We start from the raw sequence: 18800 nt of genomic DNA, 5'->3' as shown, positions 1-18800 counted from the left end.
GGGCGCTGCAGGTGGAAGGTGGGGAAAGAGTGGGGACAGGTGAGGGGTGCTGCGGGTGGAGGCGGGGGAAGAGTGGGGACAGGTGAGGGGGCGCTGCAGGTGGAAGGTGGGGAAAAGAGTGGGGACAGGTGAGGGGCGCTGCAGGTGGAAGGTGGGGAAAGAGTGGGGACAGGTGAGGGGCGCTGCAGGTGGAAGGTGGGGAAAAGAGTGGGGACAGGTGAGGGGCGCTGCAGGTGGAGGGGAAGCTTGCGAAGGGCACAGCAGGTCTGAAGGCTGTGGCACAGGGCTTCCACGAGTGGCCATGTGGCTGAATCCCAGACGTGGGTAGGCGCTGGAGGTCAGCTGCGCAGATCTGCAGGTTCAGCGTGTGTGACTCTGCTTTCCCGCCTTCCCCCAACCGTGGGAGTTGGCTCTGGTGCCCCGGAAAGCTCTGTGCTCCTTCCAGGAGACCCCTTCGGCTCTTTGAAGGCTGCGAATACAGTTGCTGTGTCCACATCTTGTCAACATGCTTTTGTTGTTGAAGGGGCTTTGGCCTGGAGCCATGGGGATGATGGTAGGTTCTTTCCATCAGAGAAATGGATGCAGAACTTAGTTTGTAGGGTTGTGCTGAGAGTTCGTGAGGGGATGTAGGGGGAGCTCCTGGCAGTCAACAAACTGTTAAAAACTTGACTTTGCCAAAGAGACTTGGAAATTGTCCTTCAGCTGCTCACACAGGTAGAGTTCAGTTGTATGCGGCAGTGTGACTGGTAAGGCCCTGTGTTGGCCCCCACAGACATGGAGCTGAGTAGGGCAAGGGTCTGTCCCCGGGGGGTTCCCTTGCAGTCCCGCAGAGCCCCAGGAAAAGTTGTACCGGGTGAGCGGGAGTGTTACCTTTGTTAATGTTAACGGTACTCTTAACCAGTGCTGGAAGAAGGTGGGTTGACACAAGCAAAGTGACTCTCAGTGACGTCTGAGTCTTCCTTCCGAAGACTTCCGTGAGCGAAAGACGCTTCTTTGCTACAAGGCGACGCCTGCTGTGCTCGCTCGCCTGGGCGCGGGGAGCCAGCACCCAGGCCAGGCGGCTGGAGCAACACAAACTGCCCACTCAGTGCTGGGGGCTGCAGCCCCAGCTCAAGGTGTCGGCAGGGCTGGTCTCTCCCGAGGCCCCTCTCCTTGGCCTGTACGTGGCTGCCGTCTCCCTGTGGCCCCACCCCTGGTCCTTCCTCTGTGCACGTCTGTCCTGTGTTTGATGAAGACACCAGTCATGGATTCAGAGCCACCCATCTGGCCTCATTTAACTGAACCACCTCTTTAAAGACCAGTTCTATTTTGAGGTACCTGGGGTTAGGACTTCCACACACGGATTTGGGGAGGGACTCCGTTCACCCCATTCCGCCTGCTTCCTGGCTGGGTAGCCTTGCCAAGTCTCCTCCCCTCTCGGGCCTCCGGGCACCGTCTCTACAAACACGTGGGTTGAACCAGGGAGCCTGCCTATCTGTGTGATGCTAGCCTGTTTGCTCCCCTTTTCTGCAGCAGGTCCTTGAAGCTGATAGGCGCGTCCCTTCAGTGTCAAAGGTTTCGCACCGCTGGGAGTCACTCCAGGGGTCGGACCGGGGCTGAGCGCCTGTGGCTGATGCGCCAGCTGAAGGACCCCTTTGTGAAGGCCGCGAAGGTGGAGAGTTACCGGTGCCGAAGTGCCTTCAAGCTCCTGCAGGTGGACGAGAGGCACCGGATCCTGCGGCCCGGCCTCCGGGTGCTAGACTGTGGGGCGGCCCCCGGGGCGTGGAGCCAGGTGGCCGTGCGGAGGGTCAACGCTGCGGGCACAGGTGGGGCCTCTGACCACCCTGGGTGTGGAGGCGCAAGCCAGCTGCCCTCCACCGGAGGATTCGGGGCGGCCCAGCCACTTGGTGGCTTGTTTGGTAGTAAGAGGGGTGAAAGCGGGACACTGATGTTTTCAAAATGACGGACACGGTGCAAAGCTGTAGTGAAGATTTAAAGCACCGCAAGTCACACTGCGTCTGTGTGTCCGTCAGTGCGTTGGCGTGCCCCCTTCCAGAATTCGCTTTTGCATGCATAACTACATACGTGCATTTCCTTGTTCACAAACGCTGGTATTCCACATCCACGTTCTTCTTGCTGATTTGGAGCCTTGATGGAGCTGTTTTTTTCCACGTGCTGATATATTGACATCTTCCCGCGACAGAGCTGCATCAACCACAGGGGTTTCCAGGTCCTGGACCTTGAAGCCCTGGGTGTCCCTGAGGTCCCGCCAGGGCTGGTCCGGGAGCACCCGTGGCTGGGGCTCTGGGTTCTCTCCTCTGGCTCAGCCTGAGGGACTCGGCTTTTGCGGTCTTGTATTTAAGGATTTCATCAAAGACTTTCTATATGGAAAATGGTTCCCCTGATTAATCAACAGGGAAGCCTGTACCCTCAATTTAGAACACCATGTTGTCCTTTTGAATGCTTGTGCAGAACTCCAGAGGACAGCTGTGCTGTTCGGCCAGCCTCCTTTCCCAGGTGTTCTGCTAGTGTGCACCCCGCGGTGCTGAGCATCCCTCCCCCTTTCTTTCCTACCCTAAAGTCGGAGGGTACCACGGTCCCTGGCATTACGTGAAATGTGCCGATTCACAAGAACCCTTCTCCGACACGCAGAATGAGGGCTCTGTGCCCGTTGTCCTAATGAAAAATGAGGTTCAGAGGAATTCGCTGATCTGCTGAGAGAGAGGCTGGGAGCGCTGCTCCCTGGGTTCACGGCTAAGACCCAGCCTCGTTACTGTGGGCGGGACGCCTCCAGCGGCTCTAGAACAGGGAGAAAAACAGTATTTGTAGCTCGGTAAACACCGCCTAAGTGAAGGCATTTGTGTCAGAGACTCCAGGTCCTTTTCCTGCCCCTGAGCCTATCCATAGACCTAACAAGTGCTTCCTGTCCCCGTAATTGCTCTTCAGGAGAAGGAGGAAAATGGCCAAGTTTAACCTGTAGGAAGAATGTGGCAGAGGCAAAGAGTGTGGATAAAATGATTGGGTTTCTTTTCCTCCCAGAAGTTGGAAAAGGCACCCAAGGCCATTTGCCTCTAGTGGACCCTCCCCAAGGTTAGAACACATGGGATATCAAAGGAAAGAAAGTCAAGTGCGTAAAATGAGATGTGGGATGTCCTCCTTTCCAGGAGTGAAAATGGCATTTTCTCCTTTGAAAAATGTACTCTGCAAAATACCTGACTTCTGGTCTTTAGCTAGGAGTAAAATGCACGTTACCCCACCATGGAACAGCCTCTCTGCTAAGCAGAGGGAACCAGCAAGTCTATGCACCCTGAACTAGTCCCCCCTGCAGAGCAGGGGCCCTCCCCGGACAGGGGACACCAGGGCCTGCTCGGGGCTGATGAAACAGTGGCCTCTTTACTGCGCCGTGGGTGCCTCTCAAACCGGGGTGAGGGGTCACGTTCTGTACCTTGTCTTCCACCGGTCTCTATCCCCCATTTCTTGGCTCGTTTCTAGTAGTTTCTGCATTGAAAGAAATTGGATTAAGCTGCAGAATGGACATGTTGATTTAATGCAGAGGTACTTTATGTATTAGTGTGTCCTCTTCTGTTCTAGTTTGTCAGAAAGGCCGCTCAGAGATAAGACCCCTCACAGAGAGCAGGCCTCGGGAAGTGACATGACATCAGAGTTGGAGTCCTGTGCTCTGGGACAGGCGCTTTTCTCTGGGCCCCAGATTCCTCACATGCAGAGTGAGGCCAACCTCTGTAGACCGATAGAGCAGGGGAAGGGCCTTGTGTCCACATCTTTCATGTTTGCTCCTGTCCTTCATCCTGACTTTTTATTTCTGTTTTTCTATTTGTATTTCTGTTTTTCTATTCGTATTTCTGAGGAATGGTTCAGAGTGTAAATAATGGACTCACCCTGTCTTCTTTAGATCCCAGTGCTCCTGTTGGCTTTGTGCTTGGGGTAGATCTTCTTCACATATTCCCCCTGGAGGGAGCAACTTTTTTGTGCCCGGCTGATGTGACTGACCCAAGAATCCTCCAGAGAATCCAAGAACTGCTTCCTGGAGGAAGAGCAGATGTGATTCTGAGTGACATGGCACCCAACGCCACAGGGATCCGGAGCCTGGATCACGACAGGCTCATTGGCTTGTGCTCATCCCTTCTGGACCTGGCTTCAGATGTCCTGCACCCTGGCGGAACATTCCTCTGCAAAACGTGGGCTGGAAGTCAAAGCCTGGCGTTACAGAAGCGACTGACAGAGCAGTTCCAGAGCACCAGGACGGTGAAACCCAGCGCCAGCAGGAAGGAGTCGTCAGAGGTGTACCTCTTGGCCACACAGTACCAAAGAGGGAAGGAGTTTGCGGAGGACTGAGGGTTTTTCCTGTGGTTTCTGAGCCTTGTTCACTGCAAGTGTCATCTGAGCTCTTGCTGGGAGTGTGGCTGGGGGGCGGGGGGCGGGGTCCAGGGTTTGATGCAGCAGGCAGGACAAGTGGGGGGCCTTTGTTTTAAGCCAAAAAGATACAACAAAACGATATTTGCTGGCCGGGATGTATGATCAGAAATAGTCTCTAGAATGGGATTTGTGAGGCGGAGTGGAAAGGATGAAAAGACAGTGGGAAGGAGCCGGGGGCGCACATGGGCCTTGGTGTAACCTTGATGTAACTGTCATGTCACAGTGTTCCCGTGTAACAGAGAGAGTCTCCACCCTTGCCGCGCTGACCGACTGACCGCAACACCCAGGCTTCTCCTTGTCATTTTGCTTATACGGTGTACCATGTGAAAACCTGAACTTTCAACCTGGGGATTAATTTCTATCTCTCTGGTGGATGATGTGTTAATCCCTTCCTCAAGTAGCGGGAGTTCCCCGCAATTAGGGAAGACATTTGGTATGAATTATGCAGGGGGCTGGCATGCTTTGTTTTATTGCTGAAACCCCGGCGGCCCCCAAGACTGGCAGTGGCCAGAGCAAGCATCTATGTGGTGTGTACATCTACTTCCTTGTGCTCTCCTCCAGGAACTCGATGCAGCTTTACAGAACGACATAGACTGTACGATTTTTAAGGGATTTCCATGCTTTTCAGTTTGTTTTCCATGCTTTTAAGTTTGTTTTTATAAAAATTGGTTTCTTCAAAGCCATTTCCTGGAGGTGTGCTCATCCCTCAAGAAAAGCGTATTGAGGGGCGCCTGGGTGGCTCAGTTGTTAAGCGTCTGCCTTCGGCTCAGGTCATGATCCCAGGGTCCTGGGATCGAGTCCCACATCGGGCTCCCTGCTCAGTGCAGAGCCTGCTTCTCCCTCTCCCTCTGCCATTCCCTCTGCTTGTGCTCTTCTGTCGATCTCTCTGTCAAATAAATAAATAAAATCTTAAAAAAAAAAAAAAGAAAAGTGTATTGACCCTATTGCTGATTAAATCCCAAGGACAGGGCTGGGGGAGAGCCTAGGTAGATACCCATAATCTCCACCAGGGCCCGAGGGCTCGGTCCAGCACTCTGAAGTGGGCTGGAGGCCGGATTTAGCATTTTTTCACGTTATTTTTGGTTGGAGTCAGTTACGTCCTAGACTTCCCTGTCCTACCCCCAGCACATCCCCTGCCCCCATCCTATTTCACGCCCCCCCCCCCCCCCCGGGGCAGTGCAGATCCTCCAGCCCCTCGGGGAGGGGTGTTGACCATCCAGACCCTTGGGGGGGTGTTGTGCAGACCTTTGGGGTGCAGCGCAGACCCTTCAGACCCTGGGGGGCTAGCAGACCCTCCAGACCCTGGGGGGGTGGTTTAGACCCTCCAGACCCCGGGGGTGCGGTGCAGACCCTCCAGACCCCGGGGGTGCGGTGCAGACCCTCCAGACCCCGGGGGTGCGGTGCAGACCCTCCAGACCCTCGGGGGAGTGGTGGTGCAGACCCTCGGGTGCTCCCTCTGGGGAAGGGGGGCAGGGAGGAGGAGGTTCATGAGGGAAGGAGACCCCTGTTACTGGACGAGGGTCTCTGGCTGTGGGAGCTCACAGGGCCCTGGGAGGATAGCCTAGCAGCAGAGTATTTTGCTTTTCCATTGAGCCCGGAGGAAAGTAAAGATGTGCTAACTCAAGCCAATACTGTAGCAGAATCGGGGAGCTGTCGAGAGCCGGAAAGTTTGGCCCGAAGAGGCCACCGTTGGGCGGTGCTATTCTACACAATACGGTGAGCGGCCACCGCCCCAGTGGATGTCCGTCCCGCTGGGCGAGGCGGGCACCCCGACTGGCCCGCGGGCCGGCCTTTGGTGAGAGTCCTCCCGGCGAGGTCTCCGGGGCGCACGCGGAGCTCCCAGGGCTCGCCGGGGCGCAGACCCGGGGGTTCACGGTCGGCTCTGCCCAGATATCGCGAGAGCGCGCGGCAGGTCTCGCGACACGCGGGCGCGGGCGTAGAGGAGGGAGATCTGAGAGGCGGAGGGGATCGGCCGCGGCTCGGGTGAGCTGCCGGGCGCGGGCGGCCCCGGTGGGCGGCGGTGGGCGGCGCGCCGGGGCCGGGGCCGGGCTGGGCGCGGGCGCTGCCCTCTCCCCTGCCCGTTGGCCTCCTCCTCGCCGCCCTCGGTCCCTCGGAGCCGGGCCGGGGGCCGAGCCGGGCCGGGGTCCGAGCCGGGCCGGGGGCCGAGCGGGGCCGGGGGCCGAGCGGGGCCGGGGGCCGAGCGGGGCCGGGGGCCGAGCGGGGCCGGGGGCCGAGCCGGCTTCACTGGTGGCGGCGGGCGGTCGGGGGTCGGAGCGGGGCCTGGGGTCTGGCGGAGCCGCCCGTGTGCCCAGAGTTTGCAGAAGTGCCGGTGCGGTGCCTGGGCCCAGAAGGGCAGCTCACAGGCAGCACGCTCTGCACACGCAGCCCAGGGGTTGTGATTTCCCGGGGTTTCGGTTTCCGCGGTTGGGGTGCTGAAGATCGGAGTCCGTTGGATGAAGAGGATGGAGTGATGGAGTCGGAGCTGCTGCCTAATCGCGTGCCTGGTGCAGGGGCTTAGTTCCAGGCAGTTGAAAACGTGCGTGCGCTCTTCATTCCAGTGGATTACACACGTCAGTTCCTCCAGGGGATGGCCTCTCCCGAACAGGACCTAGTGGCTGAGTTTCGCATTAGGGGAGGGAGAGTATGGCCCCGCTCTAATCTTGGCAGACGGAGGGGCCTGCCTTCTGGAGCTGACCTCTGCCGTCTCCTGCCGCCCGGGCCTGTATCTGCCAGGCTCTCAGCACTCGGTGCTGGTCCTGTTCTGTCTTGCAATCCGTTTTCCATCCACAGTGTGTTTGAGAGGAGCTGAGCGTAGTCGCATTGTCCGGGGTGCTGATGTGGCCCACAGGAGAAGGGCTCTGTTCTCCTCCAACAGGGATTCCGAGTGAGAGTCCTCACTTTCTTCCCCTGGGGTGTTGGCAGGGAGCTGTTTCCAATCCAGTACTTAGGGCCAGCCTTTTACCTATGCACCTGTGGGAATTCACTCCTTTGCTCATTAACTGTACCTGGGATGTTCCCCACTCACGGGCTGGCGGGCGGGCGTCAGGCCACGGTCGGTACGGGTTTGGGGATGTGGGTTCTTTTTTTTTTTTTTTTAATATTTTAATTTATTAGAGAGCAAGAGAGAGAGCACAAGGTGGGGCGGGACAAGCAGACTATCCCATGAGCAGGGAGCCTGATGTGGGGTCTGGGATCATGAACTGAGCCGAAGGCAGATGCTTAACCTACGCCCAGGGGGTCCCCCTGGGGATGCCAGTTCTTTGCTGTTGCTGGTGCTCTGCCATGCGCTGGCTTGTGCGGCACACTGGACTTTAGAGCCACACAGACCTGGGTTCCAGTCCGTTCTGTAACTTTCTGAAACCCCACTTTCGTGATGTGTGGAACATGTGCAGAAAGACCTAGTTGGCCCGCTGTGGAACCTGAGATGTCCTGTGTGAAGTTACAGGCAGAGTGACGAGCTGCGGTCCTGGCTGCACCCCTGCCATCTGGAAACGTATTGCTGGACTCATCCTCACAGCACCTGTGTGCGGTGGCTCTCATGAGCCCCAGTTTACAGATGAGTTTGGGCTGCCAGCTCACCGCGACCTGTGGTTACGAACGCTGGGGTATCGTAAGGACTCCGAGAGGCACTGGGAGCGTGGGGCTGCTGGTAGAGCTGATGGGGCCTGTAAAGGCTCACGGTGACCCTCCCTGTCTTCCTCCAGAAGCACAGTGGCCATGGACGACCTGGGGGAAAACACCACCGTGCTGTCCACCCTGAGGTCTTTGAACAACTTCATTTCTCAGCGGGTGGAGGCAGGGTCTGGACTGGACGCTTCCGCCTCTGCCCCAAGCTCTCTGCAGATGCAGTACCAGCAGAGCATGCAGGTGAGTGCCCTGTGGCGCGGAGGGGTCTCTGGGTAGAAGACACCTGCCCTTAGGTGGGGCCTGTTCAGGTGCCAGGTAGGTCAGGTGAGTGCCCTGTGTGTGGAGGGGTAGAGAGAAAGTAGAGAAAGATTGAGTATGTCCTGGTCTCAGACTATGTGGGGCTGTTTGCGGATCGTGGCTTCAGTCTGCCACGATGTGGCTTCTGCAGTTTTGCTATAGGAATTCTTATTTCACTTGATTTCACGTTCTTGGCAATGCTTACTGTAGACCATGAGAGAGGGGTCAGGTCTCCTGGACGACTTGAGGTTCCACAAACTTGAGGGGTCAGTCTCCTGGGGCCCCCCAGGGGTCACTGGGGCCACATGAGGAGGGGGTGGTGTGTGCAGCTTGGCCCTGGCCCCTGCCAGTCCGCACGGCTGCCGCGTCAGGCAGCTGCAGCCCCCCGCTCGTGCAGCTGGGGCCGGTCCTCGGTAACGGCCTGTGGCTCTGGGAGCCCTGCAGAGGCCCAGGCAACACTGGTTAAACAAATGCTCTTGTGTTTGCATGCGTTCATTTGCTATTGAATAAATAATTGAATGATTTTGTTTGTTCAGTGGACTGAGTTGCTCACTGCCATTTTTTGGCAAAGACTTTTTATTCCGAAATTGGATCTTTTGTGTTTGTTTTTGGTGTTAAAGCACTTGTTTTGGAAATAAGGGTGGTAATTTTTTGTTTTGCTTTTGATTCTTGCTCACTGGCAAAATAAGAAGTTGGCAGTTTGGTCTAAAAACGTGTTGTAACCTTGTTGATGCAAATGTTTGGGAACTTTTGGCCAGTCTGTCGGAACTATAGAATCTAGAATTTCCCGGTTCTCACTAAGCTGGTGCTGTGGAGGGCCTCCTCCGTGTGGGGGATCCCGTAGGCAGAGTGAGCTGGTCAGAGTCTTACAGCTGCAAGACCTGTCAGGGCCCTGACCGGGCCCTGTGCTGTCTCGGCACTTCCGGCAGTGGTTTGGTGCCCTGCCAAGCTGCCCCGAACGGCAGGTGGGGGAACTGGGATCCCACAGGTCTGGAGAGTCTGGCAGTCCCCGCCCCCTTGCCCTTTTTTTTAATGCTCGTGTTTCTGTGGGAAAGTGTTTACAGGGGCTCTGCTCCATGTCAGTGTTGGTTTAAATAGAAACATGTTTCAGTCACTTTCCCTCAAATGCAGTCTGTGGGCCAGGAAGATGTGGCCACGGACCGCCTCTCTGGGGCTCCTGGCCGCTGTGCAGTAGGGCCCACGGGAGCTGGGGGCCGTCCTTTGGAGTGGCTGGGCCCTCGCTGCCCGCCGAGACTGGGAAGGCCGGTGAGTTTGATGAGGGTGGACTTCGGAACCCCCACACTCCAGCTGGTGCGAACTGAAATGAGAGAAAATGCCAGAGGATAAAGAAAGTGTGGACTCGGGCCCTCAAAGATGTGTGAGGGGGCGGGTAGAGAAGATGCCTTTCCTCTGGCCTGGGATTTCTCAGCCTTGGTACTGCCGGCATTTGGGGCTGGAGAATTCTTTGTTTTGCAGCACTTGCTTCTGCCTTATGGGATGTTAAGGGACATCCCTGGCCTCTGCCCACTGGATGCTGGTAGCAAACACATGCTCCCACCCCCTCTTTTGACAGTCAGCAGTGTTTCCAGATGTTGCCAGGTGTCCCTGGTGGAACTGAGAACCCCTCGCTCTAGCCCGTGCTTCTCAAACTTCGGTGTGCGTATGAATCCCGGAGGCTATGTGTAAAGGAGGTTTCTGATGTGGCGTCTCTGGGTGCAGCCTGAGGTTCTGCATTTCTTTTTACTGCCCGGGGGCTGCTGTGTTACCAGCCATTCCTAGAACGCTCAGGCTCTAGTCCACGCGAGGACGATGCCCTAACACGGTCAGTGGTTCTGCGGAACTGTTTGGTGTGTCTTCTGAGGCCCTTCAAGGCTAGACCTACCCTCTGTGGTAGGCCGACTCCTCAGATGGCTCTTAAGTCCCTGGCCCCTGGTGGACCACACTTTCTCCCACTTAAACACTAACGTGGTTTTGTGGCAGCAGGATTTTGCCAACATAATTAAGAAATCAGTCGACCTGAAGATGGTGGGCCTGACTTACTCAGAGTGGGAGAGGGATTCTGCATGTGGGGGGTTCTCTCTTGCTGGTTTTGGAGGTGGAGAGGGCCACATGGCAAGGGATGTGGGTGGCTTCTAGGACCTGGCAGCAGCCTGGGGCTGACAGCAAGGAAGCGGGACCTTAGTCCTTCAGCCGTGTGAGTGTGAAAGAGGATCCTGAGGTCCAGATGAGTTTAGAACCTGGCCACCAGTGTTGATTTTAGCCTGTGAGACCCTGATCAGACAACCTGGCCATGTGTGCCCGGCCTTCTGTGCATAGAACCTGACTGATAACATGGGGTTTTAGCTGCTGAGTTTGTGGTAATTTTCTACACGGCAATAGGAAACCAACATGCCCTCTTTTCTAGAACAAGCCTACACATTGTCATCTGAAAGTATACCTTTCTCTTCCTGTTATTATTTCCTCTTTGTTTACTGCCTCTCCCCACCCATTTTCCAACGAAGGGCCCAGCATCCATCCTTCTTCCCCAGGGCTGAGTATGGGCCTTGTTGGAGGCAGGTGCTTGGTGTGAGTGTCGGACAAGCCGCTCACCTATTTGGTACCGCTGCTGAGGGTTCTCTTCCCCTTGGGTGTGACCTGGTCAGCTGGAGGAACGAGCGGAGCGGATCCGTTCCAAGTCCCAGGTCGTCCAGGTGGAGCGGGAGAAGATGCAGATGGAGCTGAGCCACAAGAGAGCTCGAGTGGAGCTGGAGCGGGCGGCCAGCACCAGTGCCAGGCGCTATGAGGTGGGTGCGAGCAGGAACACGGTGCCCGCCAGGCCCTGAGGCAGGCAAGCCTCCGGCAGGGAGCCTGGGGGCTCTGCCTCTGGGTTGCGGGGGACGGCCTGGTTCGGCCATAGCCAGCAGCTATGCTTGATGTCCTTGAGGGGGGCAGTGCACGGGGGGACGGCTGTCTGCGCGCATGCCTCTCTGCTGGGCTGCCTGTTCTCCCTGCCACCCCCACCCCAGCCCCCACTTCCCCCTGCCCCGAAGACTTGGGGTGTAAATCCAGCAGAAATACGAGGTACCACAGGATGACAGGCGTAGAAAGTCACCGGGTTGTGTAAAGGTCTCAGGCCCAGGCCGGACCAATCTTGCTCACGTGATTATAGGGCCTCAGAGCAAGGATCTCCAGTCTTGGGGGTACTTCCTGTTGTCCCTGGCTTACTCAGGGCAGACTGGGCAAATGCAACCCCCCATTACCTAGGGAAGGTACTAGGCTTTTACTGAGGGCATAGACCCCTTTTTTTGCTTCGATCAACAGCACTTTGCCAGAGGTTTTCAATGAGTGCTCATGATTTGTGGAAATGCTGCCAAGACTTAGGCAAAGCATTGGACCGGCATGTCTCTGACCTGCCTGTGCTTTCCCCAAGGGTGGATGTCTGGCCCCATTCTTGCCTTATGTGGCACATTTGCACGTTTTCCTAGTCCTGTAAAAATAGCGGATGTCTTCCGGGGTGTGATGCTGGTGGATGTATTCGACCCTGGTATGCAGGCTTCTGGCTGTGGTGTGCCGTGTGGGCCTAGTAGCCCAGGAACATGGCCTACGAGTGGGTCCCACGGCCTTGGCATTGCTCTGGTGTTGCTCCCAGGGCTTCCTCCTAAGGTGGGGCTTTAGCTGGTGTTCTGGGTCGTCCTAGGAGGGACAGTCCTGGAGGAACTAGTGGGAAGGGACAGGGAGAGGCCGTGGGAATCTTGCTGCTCTTAAAAGTGCGTCATTAGGGCCAAAGGTGGCACCAGGGGCCATCAGGTAGTAGGAAGTGGGGTGTTGGTGCTACTACCCTGACTCTCGGGCAGATGGCAGGGGGTATGGAGCCACTGGAATTTTCCTGAGCCATTAGTCCATCAAGGGCCAGACCTGTCCTGGCTGCCTTGGGTCTCCAGGGTGCAGTGCAGGCCGCGGCACCTTAAAGGTGCTTAGAATGCATTGGAACGAGTTGGGGGGATTGTCTCATGGTTGGTGGAAGTCTTTTCTGGGGGAAATCAAAGCGTACAGGGCTGAGCTAATCCCAGGTCCTCGCTGGGCTTGGCCTCCCTCTGAGAGGCCTTTCCCTTCCCACCCACAGACATAGTTGAATGTGATCTGGAACCATCTGAGCCAGTGGCTTTCAAATTGTCCCTTTGCGTCTTGGACATCTGTCATGGTTTTTCAGGGACTTCCAGTTTGGCCACGGGTGGAGATCTCAGAACCTCTCAGATGGTGAAACTTTGGTTGGTGTCTGAGGTCTGGGGACCCGCAGCGACTGCCTGTGTGAACTTGGGATGGGCAGCCTGAGTAGAGATGCCATGTGCCGCTCTGGGGTGGGGCTGCCAGGGGCCCTGCGTTGTGGAAGGGTCCCCCGACTCTTTGAGGCCAGACTTGCAGCCCCCTCGAGCGGGCCGTGTCCCTCTGTGTTCATCAGGTCCTCCGTGGTGCTGGGCTGGAGAGGCCTGGTCTGAGCGCTTGCCTCAGGTGTGCTGCTGGGCCTTCTGCAGCACCGCCTCCCAGGGAGAGGCCAGAGGTCAGCAGCATCAGGTGCCCACTTGGTGGTCCCTTTGCTTCTGGGGCTGAGGGTGAGCTCCTAAGTGGCTGACTGCCATCTCCGGAGACCACCGGGTCCATCAGAGTGAGGAGTCTCAGTCCTGGGGCTGCCTTCCCAGCATAAGACGCACGGTGGTTCTGCAGGTCTGTGGGAGAGGACGTGCCTGGGGGGGCCTGGCCTCTGGTGGTATGAGCGGGGCCTGCTGCGTGGCTGGCACCGGTGTAGGAGGGGTCCCCGTCCTGAGGGAGGGGTGGGGTGGGCCTCCCGGCTCCCACTTACTCTCCCCACTCTGGCAGCGCGAGGTGGATCGCAACCAGGAGCTCCTGACGCGCATTCGGCAGCTGCAGGAGCGGGAGGCCGAGGCGGAGGAGAAGATGAAGGAGCAGCTGGAGCGCCATAGGCTGTGTAAGCAGAGCCTGGACGCCACCGGCCAGAAGCTGCGGGAGAAGGAGGACGGCCTGGCTGCCGCCGGCGAGGTGAGGATTGTCCCAGGGGTGTCGTTTCTCGAGAGAGAGGTGTAGGTGCCCTGGGGTGCTCCTACCACGGCGCTGGGCGGTTTCCTCCGCCTCCTTGCCGTGTGTGTGCAGTGTTTGCATTGTCGTAATCCTAGTAAAAATACTCCTTTTCCACTCTGTGGCCTTCAGTTCATAAATCAAACACTTAGTCTTTGTAATTGTGTGTTTTAGTGGTTGAATAGTGTGCATTTCGTCGTATAAAAACTTTGCTTACGTGCATGCGTCCTGGTAGATGTATGTACATGCACACACATGCGGCAGGTTGCACGTGGCTTTTGACTTCTGTTACTGATGTTGACATACTCCTGGGAGTGGGGTTTCAGGTCTCTGGGGACAGCGTCTGGCTTTTGCTACCAGTGCCATGTTGTCCTGGCGCCGTTGTTGAGGGCTCTGGGTTCCCTGTGGCCTTACCTGTCACGGATGGTGGTATCTTCTGGAAGTACTTGTGGGTTTTTTTTCCCCCTTCCCAAAGGTGTAGTGTTGCCCCTGGATTTGCATTTCTTTGGTTATTAGCAGGTCTGTTAGTATTTGAGAACGTCTTTGGAGGCAGCGCATACGTGAACTGTAGTTCTTACTGTCTCTACCAGTTGAAAGTTGTATGAATCTTAGAAACAGAGCCCAGACATGGATGCTGGTGGAAACTGGACTCTCCTGACCTTCCCCGTCCCTTTGCTGCGGTGCTGCGGATCACAGGTGCAGTGAGGAAAAGGATGAAGCACTGCCCGGGGAGGGAGCAGGGCACGAGATCATTGGTATTCTGTCTCTGCGAGCTTTTCTCGACTTGATAGATCTCGGGAAGCAGGCTGCAGGTTATTTTTGCCTTGGCAACGCTGGAGAGGATGTTAAGGTTGTTCCTACATCTGTCTTCTGATGTGGATGTTGGCAGGAGAGGAGCTGTGATCGGCCTCAAGACAAGTCCCCTTGCTGCCCTTGGCTTGCCTAGGCTGCGTTCTGGAGGCTGGTGTGGGGCCTGTGGGGGAGGGCGGGGCCTGCGCTCTGTTCAGTGAAGAGCGAGGTCAGGGGAGACCCTTGCCACACAGGTTTCAAAGAGGATGAGAGAGGGGCCAGGGTGGGAAGGTGGCGGCCAGTCAGGATGGAGGACCCTGAATTTTGTTTGTTATTTGTACCTCCTTGGAGAAGCCTTCCCTGGTGACTCCATCATCACTGCCCCTGCATGCGCTCTCCCCACCGTGCCTGGGTCGTATGCTCGTCCCCGGGAAGTCCTCCTGCTGACCGCCGGGCTTTCCCGCAGCCGGGTCCTGTGTGCGTTAATTGGATTCAGGAGGACTTCTCAAAGGTCGTTTTCCTAGTTAAATGTATTTTAGGCTCCATTCTTCTGTGATGCGCGGGTTGATAGGCACCCTTGTAACAGAGCAGGTGGATGGAGTAAGGGATGTGGACGGCCTGTGTCAGCCTCCCCTGGGGAACGTGGGTCCTGGGTTGGTGTGGGCCCCCGGGCCATGTGAGAGCGTGTCAGGCCTCCTTGTTGGCAGGGGTTGCCCTGGGACTGCTGGTGTCCCTCACTGTGGGGCGTTTGCTGGACCGGGTCCCTGTCCTCTGGTCCAGGAGGTTAATTTACAGGGATGCTTCTGAGTGGGCTTCCCTGGTGGCCTGATTGGCTGGCTTCTCCTGGGAAAGCCATAGAGGGAGAGCGGTCACCAGATGGTCACTGGGAGGTCACCTGGTGGGGGTGCAGTCTGATGGAAGGGCAGCAGGTCTGCCCCTGAAAGTCCAGAGGCTTGGCCCTGGGCCGGCCTCCCCAGCCCCGGCTTTCTGGCTGAGGGCATGCCTGCGCTTTCCCCAGGGGTGGATGTTTGGCCCCGTTCTTGCCTTCTGGCCGAGGCATTCCCGTGGCTCCTCCGTCCTCGGGGGGCTCCCGTAGCATCGTTCTGAAGACGGCCTCAGTCCTGCATTTCTGATTTCTTGGCAGGACGTGCTTGTGGTTCCCAGGGAGTGTTTAGCTGGGATGGGGGCATGGTGGGGGCTCATTCGGGGCAGGTGTGGTGCGGGGAGCCACACAAGCACACTGGGCACAAGCGAGGGTCCCAAGTGACAGATATCATGGGGCGGCCTCTCGGCAGGCAGCCCATCCCCATGACCCAGTCTTTTCCCATTTGCTTGAGGGAAGCGCGAGGCCGGCCGCAGGCCAGGATACTCGGGCGTTGGGTTGAGGTGTGGCGTCCCCGCCCAGGTCGTGGGTCGGAAGGGAGAAGAGGGCTCGGTCCCTGCCCACAGGAGGGGGTGGCAGGTGCAGGCTCTTTTGGGGCCATTTGTCCTGTGGGCTTGTGGGTCAGGAGCTCACCTCTGTGTGTGCGTCACAGCCCGTAAGCAGCAGCCGTGTCCCCCCCTTCAGACCATCAGCGCGCTGAAGGCGAGGGTCTCCGAGTTGCAGTGGAGCGTGATGAACCAGGAGATGCAGGTGAAGAGCCTGGAGTCTGAGAGGCAGGAGCTCAAGGAGCAGCTGGCCTTGCAGCACAAGTGAGTGGCTGCGCTGGGGTGGGGCCCTGCCCCTTTGCCGGGTGAGCCTGCCCGCGGGTCGCCCTGGGTCCGGTCAGGCTGAAGCCTGCTGGGGCATGTGCCGGGCTGCGCGTCCGGTGGTTCCTGGTGTGGGAGACCGTGAACAGGAAGGCCTTGGCTCGTCATCCTGTGCCCTCTGCGGTCTGTGCACCCAGTGTTCACGCGCGCCGTCTGTGCCGAGCCCCGAGGACCTACAGGTGCCCTTAGGGTCTGTCCTCCCCGTCCATAGGCTGTTGGCTGCAGACACAGGGACCACTGAAGTGAGGGTGAGGAGTGTTTTAAATGTTCTGAGGACAACAGCAGGGAGCAGTCATTTCTTCCCTCCCTGGGGGCTGGGCCCCCTGCTCGCAGAGAGCTTCTCCAGAAGTGAGGCTTTAAGGGCTGTGTGGGGCGCCCCTGGGGCGGGTGGGGTGTGGGCCGGAGGGGCCGTACAGGCGGAGGCCACCTTCTGAGCAGGCATGGAAGTCTGAAAGGTCAGAGGGCGGAGTTCTGTCCCTGGGATCTCGGCCTTTACCTTCGCAGGTGTCGTCCTAGGAGAGCTCTGGACGCTCCTGGGTAGGGTTGGGGGCGTGGGGGGGTCACGGGAGGGGCCTCGGCTGCGGCCGTTCCAGGGGTGCGCAGCGGAGGCGAGGGAAGAGAGCTGGGGGTGTGACCCGAGGAGACCGAGGCCCCAGTGCCCTGGGGTTTGGGGGGTGCACACTGGAGAGCCTCTAGGGTGAGGGTAACTGCTGGCTTTACTACCCACCTCTATCTGCACGTGATGTGCTTTTCTCTCGATAGGAAATGTCAGGAGGCTAATCAGAAGGTTCAGGAGCTCCAGGCCAGCCAGGAAGCGAGGGCCGACCAGGAGCAGAGGATCAGGGTGCGTTACTCCGTCTCAGGCGCAGGCTGTGTCTGGTGGACATCCCGGTGGTGGTCTCAGCCATCCAGCCGCTTTAGCCGGGGCACGCTTCGGGTGTCCGGGGACCGTGAGCTGCCCGTGCCCACGTACTGTGGACACTGTCGCTTGTCTCTGTGTGTGCCGTGCTCGGGGCTGGGGCTGCTGCCCCCCACCTCCCCCCAGCGTTGCTTCCCTGTCAGGCCTCGGCCTCCTGGCCCCCCCGCCTCTGCTCTCCCACGTGCCGTTCTCTGGCCGTGGTGCCCGCCCGGCTCTGGCACCTCCCCGCTGCGCAGCCCGCTGGCCCGCCTCCCGCAGCGGGCTTGCCTGCACGGCGCAGTGTCTGCCCTTCTCCCAGACTTACCTGTGTCCTGTGTTGCCCTGGCCCCGCTGCTTGGCCTGCACGGGGCGCAGAGCTGCACCTCTTAATGTCTGTGGACTCACTGACTTGGTCCTGGTCTCACGCGCTGAGCTTGTTCCTTGACTTGTCGCTGACGGATGCCAGCTGTCCCCAGTGTGTCTCGAGGGGACTGCAGGTCGTGAAGGAAAGGCTTTCGTCCACAACGTGCAGAAGACTCGCTTGTTACGCGGGGTCTAGTGTGGCTGGAGCGGGTCTGGCAGGGGAGGAGTGCTGTGTTGGACCGACGTGCTTATTCAGGGAGCCTTGGCTGCCTGTCCTTGGGCAGGTGTGTGCCAGGGCCTCGCGCCCGAGGGCGGCGCAGCACCGAGGTGTGACCCCGGCCTGTAGTGCCACGTCGGGGTGCCCCTGGAAGGGAACGCGGAGGACGCCGCACAGAGGCACCCCTGGTGTTTTGGAGCGGGGCCGGGCCATGGGGGTCGACTTTTTCCTCTCTGTCCCTGGCCTCTCTCAGGATCTGGAGCAGAAGCTGTCCCTGCAGGAACAGGATGCTGCGGTCGTGAAGAATATGAAGTCTGAGCTGGTGCGGCTGCCCAAGATGGAGAGGGAGCTGAAGCAGCTGCGGGAGGAGAGCGCCTACCTGCGGTGAGGCAGGCAGGGCGGGGTGCAGGGCAGGGCCGGCCATGCCAGGCTGCCCTCCCCCTCCTCCCTCCTTCCCTCCCTCCCCCGTCCCCAGGTGCCCGTTGACAGACATGTTTCCGGCCTTGCCAGGGAGATGCGAGAGACCAATGGGCTGCTCAGGGAGGAGGTGGAGGGGCTGCGGCGGCGGCTGGGACGGCAGGAGAAGATGCAGGAGAGTCTGGTCGTCCTGGAGCTGGAGAAGGAGGTGGGGCCCCGGGGACAGTGGGCTTTTCCCTGTGGGTGTCCTCTGTCTGTCTGGGGGACCCTGGGTGTTTCAGTCCAGTGTTCCAGTCCCCCTCCTGAAACGTGGAAGTGCTGGGCTGCTGGAGGCCTGAACAGTGGCCCCAGAACTGTGCCCGGCCTCCTGGGCAGGCCCTCGTGAGCCAGCCCGTGGTGGGGAGACTCGGCCGGGGAGTGCAGTGGCCCGGGGTCAGGCATCCTCGCATGGGCAGGGGACGCGTGGGGGAGTCAGAGAGGTGTCATGTGGGGAGGACCCAACCCCCCCGCTGCTCTGGTGTGGGAGACGGAGGAGGGCCTCTAGAAGCTGGAGAGGACTGGAAATGGCTTCTTCCCAAGAGCCTCCAGAAGGAGCTGTGAGCGCGTGTGTTGTGTTCTCAGCCGTCCGGCGGAAACACGAGAGCTGATACAGGTAGTGAGTCAGAGAGAGGAGGCGGTGTGGGAAACCCGACCCCAGCCTGGTTCCCACCCGCAGCTGTGAGCAGGTGCCCGGGCTCCATTTCTCCTGCTCCTGGACTCCCCGTGGCGGTCTGTGGGGCCATGTGGCACAGCTGGCCGCAGGACTTGGTGCTGCAAGCATCCCGCTTCTCCCGCGTGCGCGTGCGGGGGCGCGGAAGCTCTGTCTCAGCCAGGGCACACAAGTGACGCCGCCACTCGGCCTTGCTCTCCTCCTCCTAAGCCATGGGCCTCTGTTGTTTCCTGGGTAATGGGGCTGTGCTG

The 18800-nt window shown here is 58.6% G+C and overlaps 2 protein-coding genes across 7 annotated transcripts in view; both read left to right on the top strand.

The window, feature by feature from the left end:
* The first annotated feature begins 226 nt into the window (after positions 1–226).
* On the top strand, positions 227–4964 carry MRM2 (mitochondrial rRNA methyltransferase 2). Of its 2 annotated transcripts, XM_034988259.1 has the most exons (3): positions 227–553; positions 1513–1805; positions 3890–4964. In XM_034988259.1, the coding sequence occupies exons 2-3, from the start codon at positions 1613–1615 to the stop codon at positions 4330–4332; spliced, it is 636 nt and encodes a 211-aa protein (XP_034844150.1). In that variant the 5' UTR covers positions 227–553; positions 1513–1612; the 3' UTR covers positions 4333–4964. The 2 variants fall into 2 exon arrangements, with proteins under 2 accessions (XP_034844150.1, XP_034844149.1); XM_034988258.1 differs by having other exon boundaries at positions 227–1805.
* A 1181-nt stretch (positions 4965–6145) lies between these two features.
* Positions 6146–18800, top strand: part of MAD1L1 (mitotic arrest deficient 1 like 1) — a 312404-nt gene continuing 299749 nt past the window's right edge. The window contains exons 1-8 of one of the 5 annotated variants that reach the window (XM_034988250.1): positions 6146–6208; positions 8118–8280; positions 10980–11120; positions 13192–13371; positions 15764–15888; positions 16708–16789; positions 17677–17807; positions 17934–18048. In XM_034988250.1, the coding sequence (XP_034844141.1) occupies positions 8131–8280; positions 10980–11120; positions 13192–13371; positions 15764–15888; positions 16708–16789; positions 17677–17807; positions 17934–18048 (924 nt within the window). In that variant the 5' untranslated portion in view covers positions 6146–6208; positions 8118–8130. Of the gene's footprint in view, positions 6209–6246; positions 6397–6754; positions 6950–7580; positions 8019–8117; positions 8281–10979; positions 11121–13191; positions 13372–15763; positions 15889–16707; positions 16790–17676; positions 17808–17933; positions 18049–18800 lie in introns of those variants that run through there. The other 4 variants (XM_034988249.1, XM_034988247.1, XM_034988251.1 and 1 more) reach the window with 4 other exon arrangements.

Source organism: Mirounga leonina, unplaced genomic scaffold (genome assembly GCF_011800145.1).
Source record: "Mirounga leonina isolate KUSES-001 unplaced genomic scaffold, KU_Mleo_1.0 Mir_454, whole genome shotgun sequence".
Classification (NCBI taxonomy): Eukaryota; Metazoa; Chordata; class Mammalia; order Carnivora; family Phocidae; genus Mirounga; species Mirounga leonina.
The sequence above is the reverse complement of the archived record's forward strand: the minus strand, read 5'-3'. Positions and strand labels throughout refer to the sequence as shown.